Here is an 8,436-nt window from a genome sequence, read left to right as displayed (position 1 = left end):
CCCACTCCCGACCCACAGCCCCTTCCCCACAGCCCTGCCGGTGCCCCTCACTCCTGTCCCCAAACCCTGCCCCCCAGTGCTGCTGGTGCCCCTTGCTCCCGACCCACAGCTGCTGCCCTGCCAGTGCCCCCCAGCCCTGCTGATGCCCCTTATTCCCGTGCCCACTGTCCCCCAGGATCGGGCTGGCGGTCGCCCGGCGCCTGGCGCAGGACGGGGCCCACGTGGTGCTGAGCAGCCGGAAGCAGGGGAACGTGGATCGGGCCGTGGCCGAGCTCCGGGCCCAGGACCTGAGCGTCTCCGGCACCGTGTGTCACGTGGGCAGCGCGGAGGATCGGGAGCGGCTGGTGGCCACGGTGAGCCCAGACCCCTGGGTCCTCGTCCCGGCCCACAGGCAGCGGGGGCCAGTGGTTAGCGCAGGGAGCCAGGACCCCTGGGGTCTCTCCCTGGCTTGGGGAGGGCAGCGGGGCCTAGTGGGTAGAGCAGGGGACCGGGAGCCAGGACCCCTGGGGTCTCTCGATCTCCTTTGGTAACCGTCCCCCCCCCATGCCCCCCAGGCTCTGGAGCGTCACGGGGGGATCGACATCCTGGTGTCTAACGCGGCCGTGAACCCCTTCTTCGGCAGCACGCTGGAGGCCAGCGAAGACGTGTGGAACAAGGTGCGGGGGGGTCTCTATGGGCTGGGGGCAGAGCGTGGGGCCGGGGCACCGAGGGGCAGATGCCGGACCCCCCCCTTAACCCCCCCTTTCAGATCCTGCAGGTGAACGTGGCGGCGACGGCGCTGCTGGTCGGCCTGGTGGTGCCCCACATGGAGAAACGGGGGTGAGTCGGGGGCACGTGGGGGAAGGGGGACCCCAGGGGAGACGAGGACCCAGGAGGAGGAGGGGGGAGCAGGGATCCCGGGGGAGGGGGCACCCTGGGGCGGGAACACGAGGCTGTAGGGGGACTGAGGGGTGGGGGGTCGTGGGGGTGGGGGGAGCAGGTCTCTCTGGCTCATTCGCTCTCCCCCTGCAGGGGCGGCTCCATCGTGCTGGTCTCGTCCATTGCGGGGTTCTCCCCATTCCCGGTGAGACGCCCTGGCCCGGGTGGGGGGGCCGGGTGGAGGAGCAGGGGGGGCTGAGGCAGACTGGCAGGGGGGCAGAGGGAGAAGGGGGGGGCAGAGCATGCCGGGGGGGGCAGAGGGAGGCCAGGAAGCTGCCGGAGAAGGGGGGGGGCAGAGCAGGCCGGGGGGGGGGGCAGAGGGAGGCCAGGAAGCTGCTGGAGAAGGGGGGGGCAGAGCAGGCCGGGGGGGGCAGAGGGAGGCCAGGAAGCTGCCGGAGAAGGGGGGGGGCAGAGCAGGCCAGGGTGGCAGAGGGAGGCCAGGAAGCTGCCGGAGAAGGGGGGGGCAGAGCAGGCTGGGGGGGCAGAGGGAGGCCAGGAAGCTGCCGGAGAAGGGGGGGGCAGAGCATGCCGGGGGGGGCAGAGGGAGGCCAGGAAGCTCCTGGAGAAGGGGGGGGGCAGAGCAGGCCGGGGGGGGGGCAGAGGGAGGCCAGGAAGCTGCTGGAGAAGGGGGGGGCAGAGCAGGCCGGGGGGGGCAGAGGGAGGCCAGGAAGCTCCCGGAGAAGGGGGGGGGCAGAGCAGGCCAGGAAGCTGGCAGAGGGAGGCCAGGAAGCTGCCGGAGAAGGGGGGGGCAGAGCAGGCTGGGGGGGCAGAGGGAGGCCAGGAAGCTGCCGGAGAAGGGGGGGGCAGAGCATGCCGGGGGGGGCAGAGGGAGGCCAGGAAGCTCCTGGAGAAGGGGGGGGCAGAGCAGGCCGGGGGGCAGAGGGAGGCCAGGAAGCTGCTGGAGAAGGGGGGGGCAGGCCGCAGGTGGGGGCTCCAGGGCCAAGCTGCACTGACCCTCCCCCCCCCACAGGGCCTGGGCCCGTACAGCGTCAGCAAGTCGGCCCTGCTGGGCCTCACCAAAGCCCTGGCCCCCGAGCTCGGCCCCCGCAACATTCGCATCAACTGCCTGGCCCCCGGCATCATCCAGACCAAGTTCAGCGCCGCTGTGAGTGGGGGGCGGGGCCAGCTGGGGGGCGGGGCCAGCTGGGGGGGGGGGACCTGGCAGGTGACCGTCCTCAGCCCTGGAGGCGGGGCCTCTCTTGGGTCAGGGTAAGAGGGAGGAAGGTCCCTGCATGGACTGAGAACTGGTGAAAAGCCAGGAGACAAAGGGTAGGAAGAAATGGTCAGTTTTCCGAATGGAGGGGTAACTCGGGGTGTCCCCAAGGGTCAGTCCTGGTCAGCGTATTCATACATGATCTGGAGAAAGGGGTGAGCAGGGAGGTGGCAACGTTTGCAGACGACACTAAACTGCTCAAGATAGTTAAGACCAAAGCAGACTGTGAAGAGCTTCCAAAAGATCTCGCAAAACTAAGTGATTGGGCAGCAAAATGGCAAATGAAATGTAATGTGGATAAATGTAAAGTAACGCACATCGGGAAAAATAACCCCAAATATACACAGAATATGATGGGGGCTAATTTGGCTACGACAAATCAGGACTGAGATCTTGGAGTCATCGTGGGTCGTTCTCTGGAGACGTCCACGCAGTGTGCAGCGGCCCTCAGACAAGCAAACAGGATGTTAGGAATCATTAAAAAAGGGATAGAGAAGAAGACGGAGAATATCTTATTGCCCTTCTATCAATCCACGGTACACCCACATCTGGAATGCTGCCTACAGATGTGGTCTCCTCATCTCGAAAAAGATCTACTGGCATTGGAAAAGGTTCAGAGAAGGGAAACTAAAATGCTGAAGGGTTTGGAACGGGTCCCCTGTGAGGAGAGATTAAAGAGACGGGGACTTTTCAGCTTGGAAAAGAGGAGACTGAGGGGGGATGGGATCGAGGTGGGTTTAGAGAAAGTGAATAAGGAAAAGTTCTTGACTTGTTCCCGTAATATAAGAACTAGGGGCCACCCAATGAAACAAATGGGCAGCAGGTTTAATACAAAGAAAAGGAAGTTGTTCTTCACACGGCGCACAGTTAACCTGTGGAACTCCTCGCCGGAGGAGGCTGTGAAGGCCAGGACTAGAACAGGGTTTAAAAGAGACTAGATACATTCATGGCGATTAAGTCTGTTCCTGGCTATTAGCCAGGCTGGGTAGGAACGGTGTCCCCAGCCTCTGTGTGTCGGAGGGTGGAGATGGATGCAGGAGCGAGATGGCTGGATCATTCCCTGTTCAGTTCTCTCCCTCTGGGGCACCTGGCGCTGGCCACTGTGGGCAGACAGGACACTGGGCTGGATGGACCTTTGATCTGACCCAATATGGCCGCTCTTATGTTCTCATAGGGGGCACAGCGGGGGCGGAGCCTCGTGCTGGGGGCGGGGCCTCAGGTCGGGGGTGGAGCTCTGACCCCCAGCTCTGGTTTGTCCCCCAGCTGTGGAAGGACGAGGCGGTGAAGGAGAAAATGATGGCGAACCTAAGAGTGCAAAGGTACCAGCAGCCCCCGTCCCCCCATCTCCCCGTCCCGCCTCCCCGCCCCCGCTGACCCTGTCTCTCCTCCCCAGGCTGGGGGTCCCATCGGACTGCGCCGGACTCGTCTCCTTCCTCTGCTCCCCCGACGCCGCCTACATCAGCGGGGAGACCGTGGTGGTGGCCGGGGGCGCCCCCTCCCGGCTCTGAGCCCCCCCGCCCCGCGCAGGGATGGCCTGACCCCAGACTGGGGGCTGATGGCTAACGGGGGGCACGCAGGGAAAGGGGTTTTAGGGTCCCCTCTTGGGGGCCTGGGAGAGAGGCGGGTTTGGGCAGCAGGAATTTTGGGGTGGCGTGAGGGAAGTGGGGGAAGCAAGATTTTGGGGTGCTGGGAGTTTATGCTCCATTGTCGGGGGCTGGGGTGATCTGTGGGGAGGAAGGAAGTGGAGAAGATTTGAGGATGGGGGCAAGGAGGGGCAGCCAGAGGGCGGACGGGGGCAGGGAGGGTGATGGACTTATTGGGGTACACCCTAAGGCGGAGAAGTGGGGCAGGTTTTGGGGGGCAGCATCAAGGCAGGGAGGAGAGGGTGAGTTGGGGGTTTGGAAGGATGGTTTAGGGGGACAGGCCCCCATGTGGGGAGGGGGTTGAGTGTTGGGGGGCCCGGGGACCCCACCCTTCCCCCCCTCCCCATGTACCAAAGATCTGATGAATTGTGGGTCTTGGCTGCATCTTTGGGGGAGTCTATAATGGGGGTAAGGAAGAAGGGGGAAGGGCAGGGGGTCTACAATGGGGGGAAGGGATTGTAAAACATCTGTCGAGGGGGCGGGGCCTAACAAGAGTCCCGCCCTCCCTGCACACCTACACTTGGCCCGGCGCCGCTGAGTCGCCATTTGACCCTCTCGACCGTCCCGCCCCCGGCGCCAGGAAATCGTCTTTTCTGCGACCCTCCCGCCCTCGCCTCTCTTGATGCCCCGGAACGTCCCGGGCCGGCGCAGCGACGCCCTGGGTCTCCGTTCACCGCCCCGGGCCTTTGGGAAAGTCCTTCCTACCCTGCGCTACCGCCGGGGACACCGGGAAGGCCGGACCGCGCGGCTCCCCACACGGAGGAAGACCAGGAAGAACTCTCCGTGTTGGCTTTGGCCAACCCCTACAAGGCCAACTCCCCGGTTGCCAAACGCCGCTTTCCCTCCCACCCAGACCCGCTCGGACGGGTTCCAGCCGTTCCCTCCCGAAACACCAACGGCGACTCTTCCAGTTGACCCATCGCCGAGTTCGGTCGCCCATAAAACGGCCCGTCCCGTCGGGGATGTGTGATCGCGTCCCGGGGGTCGTCCCTACCCACCGCGAGTCCCGCTGCCGTCGGGGCCACGGCGCGGTGACCGGCTGCCTCACTCTGAGAATTGGGTCACGACGGCGTCGGGCCGGCGGATTGTCACCTCTTCGGGCCGTGCGGCGTCTCTGGCGTGAATCCGCAGGCAGCCTCCCACGCCCCGTCCTCGCGACCGTGACGCCTTCCTTTGAGCCGATCCGCAGCCGCGCGGGTAACCGTACCGTCAACAAATCGCTCTCGGCTGCGTCAGAATAAACACACCGGCAACCGACGCTCGCGTCTTGTGGGTTTGGCTCCCAATTCTTCACGCGGCGGTTCCTCTGCTTTCTCGGTCGTTCCGGGGCGTCTCGTTTGGGGGAGACCAGGCGCGTGGAGCGGGCGAGTATCGCGACGCCCGTTGGCTGTCCCTCCGGCCCGCGGTGCGCGTGAAACCCGTCCCACGGAAATCCGGCTTGCAGCTGGAAGCGCCGGGTGTAGCTAAGGAACACAGGGCGTAGATCTCGACGTACGTTGGGGCGGCTGCACTGGGCCCCGGGTCTCAGCGTGTTCTTTGCAGCTAGCCGAGCGCGCTTGCTTTGGTTTGGCTTTGTATTCTGGGCCGTTGATCCGGCCAAACCGTCACACCATCCGGTGGCACTCGGCTCGACTCTGTTCCTTGAAACACGCCAGCATCTCCAGCGACGTTTCCCTCCTGCGCTTTTAAATTCGGTTGCCCTGCAGAGCTCCCTCCGCGGCGCGTTTTCATTCTCGGCCCCCGGCTTTCCGTGCCGATTCCTAGCACAGCTGTTGTGTGGTGTGCAGAAAGTAAATAAGGAGGCTCTATTTATGCCTCCTCCTAAGACAAGAACGAGAGGTTGCCCAATGAAATGGAGAGGCTGCAGGTTCAGAAGAAACCAAAGCAAATAATTCTTCATACGCTGCACTGTTAACTGGTGGAACTCCTCGCCGGAGGATGTGGTGAAGGCCATAACAGGGTTCCATAAAGAGCTAGATCATGGAGGTTTCGGTCCATCGATGGCTGCTAGCCACGCTGGGTCGGGAGGGTATGCCTGGCCTCTTTGTCAAAAGCTGGGAATGGGTGACGGGAGGAATTGTTTGATTCCCTGTTCTGTTCACTCCCTCTGGGGTACCTGGCATTGGCCACTGTCGGCAAACAAGACCTTGGGATCTGGCCCCTCTCACCGGGATCCCCAGGTTGGCGCTTTTCCCGGCCTGCGCCTGGAGGTGCCTTCGCCCCCCGCGCAAAACCAACGGAGGAGGTTGGCTAAATCCCCACGAACGCTCTCCGCCGCCTGCTTCGGGAAGGAGCCTTTCCTGCCGCTTGCAGACTTGCCCTCCTTTCGGTTTTCTTCTTGCCGCTCCGGGTTTTTGCTCGGTTGGTGGATTAACCTGGTAAAAACCCAAGGAGACGGGCGCTCCGTCTCGTCTTTCTCCGCGCTCCTGTGGTGTTCCCGACTGGTTCCAGATAACCTGCCTCTAGAGAACTCTCTCAAGGAAAGGGGTGTGACGATGCAGCGCCGGAGGTTTATGTCCGACAGGGCAGAGCTGGCCTGTTTCTCAGCCCGGAGTCCTTTAGGGGACGTGGCTCAGGGCCGAGGGCTGGCGGGGGGCGGCCCGTTGGGGGCCAAGGGCTGGGGGGAAGGATTTGGGGCCGGGGGCCACGGGCCTGGTCTGGTGGTCTGCGAGGCGGAGCCCCCCCCAAGCCGGTCAGTCTGCCAGGGTTTGGGCCCCTCAGGTCTGGGGGCCGCGGTGTCCCCTGGCTGCGAGCGCCCCCACCTGCGCAGGGCCGTGGGGCAGCCATGGCTTGAGAGGGGCCGTTTTCTTCCCCCCCCCCCCCCCCCCCCCCGGTTTAGGAGGATTTGTGAATAAACGGACTCACAGACGGACACTTCTCAAATACACCGAGAGGACCAGGGCGTGCCAACAACCTTGTTGTTTTGCTGAAAAATCTATTTTCTTCAAACCTTCATGTGTAAACAGATACACAGGTGTGCACAAACACACAGAGAAACACACAAACATGCACGCACGGAAACACATGCTCTGAAACACACATGCACGCACTGAAACACGCACACACACGCCCTCTGAAACATACGCTCTGAAACACACGCACAGAAACACACACACAGACACCCTCTGAAACACACACACACACACCCTCTGAAACACGCACACACACCCTCTGAAACGCACACACACGCCCTCTGAAACATACGCTCTGAAACACACGCACAGAAACACACACACACGCACCCTCTGAAACACACACACACGCACCCTCTGAAACACGCACACACACACACCCTCTGAAACACACGCACAGAAACACACACACACACACCCTCTGAAACACACACACACACACCCTCTGAAACACACACACACACACCCTCTGAAACACACACACAGAAACACACACACACACCCTCTGAAACACACACACACACACCCTCTGAAACACACACACAGAAACACACACACGCACCCTCTGAAACACACACACACACACCCTCTGAAACACACACACACACACCCTCTGAAACACACGCACAGAAACACACACACACGCACCCTCTGAAACACACACACAGAAACACACACACACGCACCCTCTGAAACACACACACAGAAACACACACACACACACCCTCTGAAACACACGCACAGAAACACACACACACGCACCCTCTGAAACACACACACAGAAACACACACACACGCACCCTCTGAAACACACACACAGAAACACACACACACACACCCTCTGAAACACACGCACAGAAACACACACACACGCACCCTCTGAAACACACACACAGAAACACACACACACGCACCCTCTGAAACACACACACGCACAGAAACACACAAACAGCTTTCAGGTGCCCATTCAGTATTTCAATACTTTATCTCCCCCCACGCCCAAGGGTAGCAGAGGCGGCCCCAGCCCGGGGTGGGGGGGGCACAGCTCACAAAGCAAGGGGGGGGAGCCTATTACTTAAATCCAGGTAACCCAGGCAGAGTCCGGAGGCCGCATGTGGGGCCGGGCGCTGGGATCCACCCGCATGGGGTCACTGCGGGCCATGGACACGGCCGGGGGGGTCCTGGCTGACAAGGCGACTCTTGTGACAGCATCTATCAAGGGGTGTGACCCCCACCCCTCCCACAGCCCTGCCAGTGCCCCCCACTCCCGCCCCCACTGTCCCCCGGGATCGGGCCGTGGCCGAGCTCCGGGCCCAGGACCTGAGCGTCTCCGGCACCGTGTGTCACGTGGGCAGCGCGGAGGATCGGGAGCGGCTGGTGGCCACGGTGAGCCCAGACCCCTGGGTCCTTGTCCCGGCCCACGGGCTGTGGGGACGAGTGGTTAGAGCAGGGAGCCAGGACCCCTGGGGTCTCTCCCCCGCTCTGGGATGGCAGGGCCCGGCCCCCAATCTCCGCCCCCCCCGGGCATGGAGCATCACGGGGGGGTCCCACATGGCCGTGGGAGCTGCGGGGAGTCCAGGGGGAAGGAAGGGGGGCGGGGGACCCCCAGGGAGCACTTTCTGGCTCATTCTCTCCCCACAGGGCTGGCTCCGTTGTGCTGGTCTCCCCTGGGCTTGGGGGTGACTTGTGGGGTGCACAGGAGCTGGTTGGGGGTCAGGGGGTGGTTGGTGGCTGCAGGGTGGGGGGCAAG

At 62.9% G+C, this 8,436-nt stretch overlaps 1 protein-coding gene across 1 annotated transcript in view; it reads left to right on the top strand.

Annotated features, from left to right (window-relative positions):
- LOC102453809 (dehydrogenase/reductase SDR family member 4-like) overlaps window positions 1-3,785 on the top strand; it is a 5,206-nt gene extending 1,421 nt beyond the window's left edge. The window contains exons 3-9 of the mRNA XM_075915978.2: window positions 176-353; window positions 555-656; window positions 749-819; window positions 1,012-1,063; window positions 1,889-2,023; window positions 3,395-3,450; window positions 3,525-3,785. Coding sequence (XP_075772093.2) covers window positions 176-353; window positions 555-656; window positions 749-819; window positions 1,012-1,063; window positions 1,889-2,023; window positions 3,395-3,450; window positions 3,525-3,639 — 709 coding nt within the window. The 3' untranslated portion in view covers window positions 3,640-3,785. The remainder of the gene's footprint in view (window positions 1-175; window positions 354-554; window positions 657-748; window positions 820-1,011; window positions 1,064-1,888; window positions 2,024-3,394; window positions 3,451-3,524) is intronic.
- The last annotated feature ends 4,651 nt before the right edge of the window (window positions 3,786-8,436 follow it).

This window comes from Pelodiscus sinensis, chromosome 30 (assembly GCF_052426305.1).
Source record: "Pelodiscus sinensis isolate ZL-2025 chromosome 30, ASM5242630v1, whole genome shotgun sequence".
Taxonomy (NCBI): Eukaryota; Metazoa; Chordata; order Testudines; family Trionychidae; genus Pelodiscus; species Pelodiscus sinensis.
The sequence above is the reverse complement of the archived record's forward strand: the minus strand, read 5'-3'. Positions and strand labels throughout refer to the sequence as shown.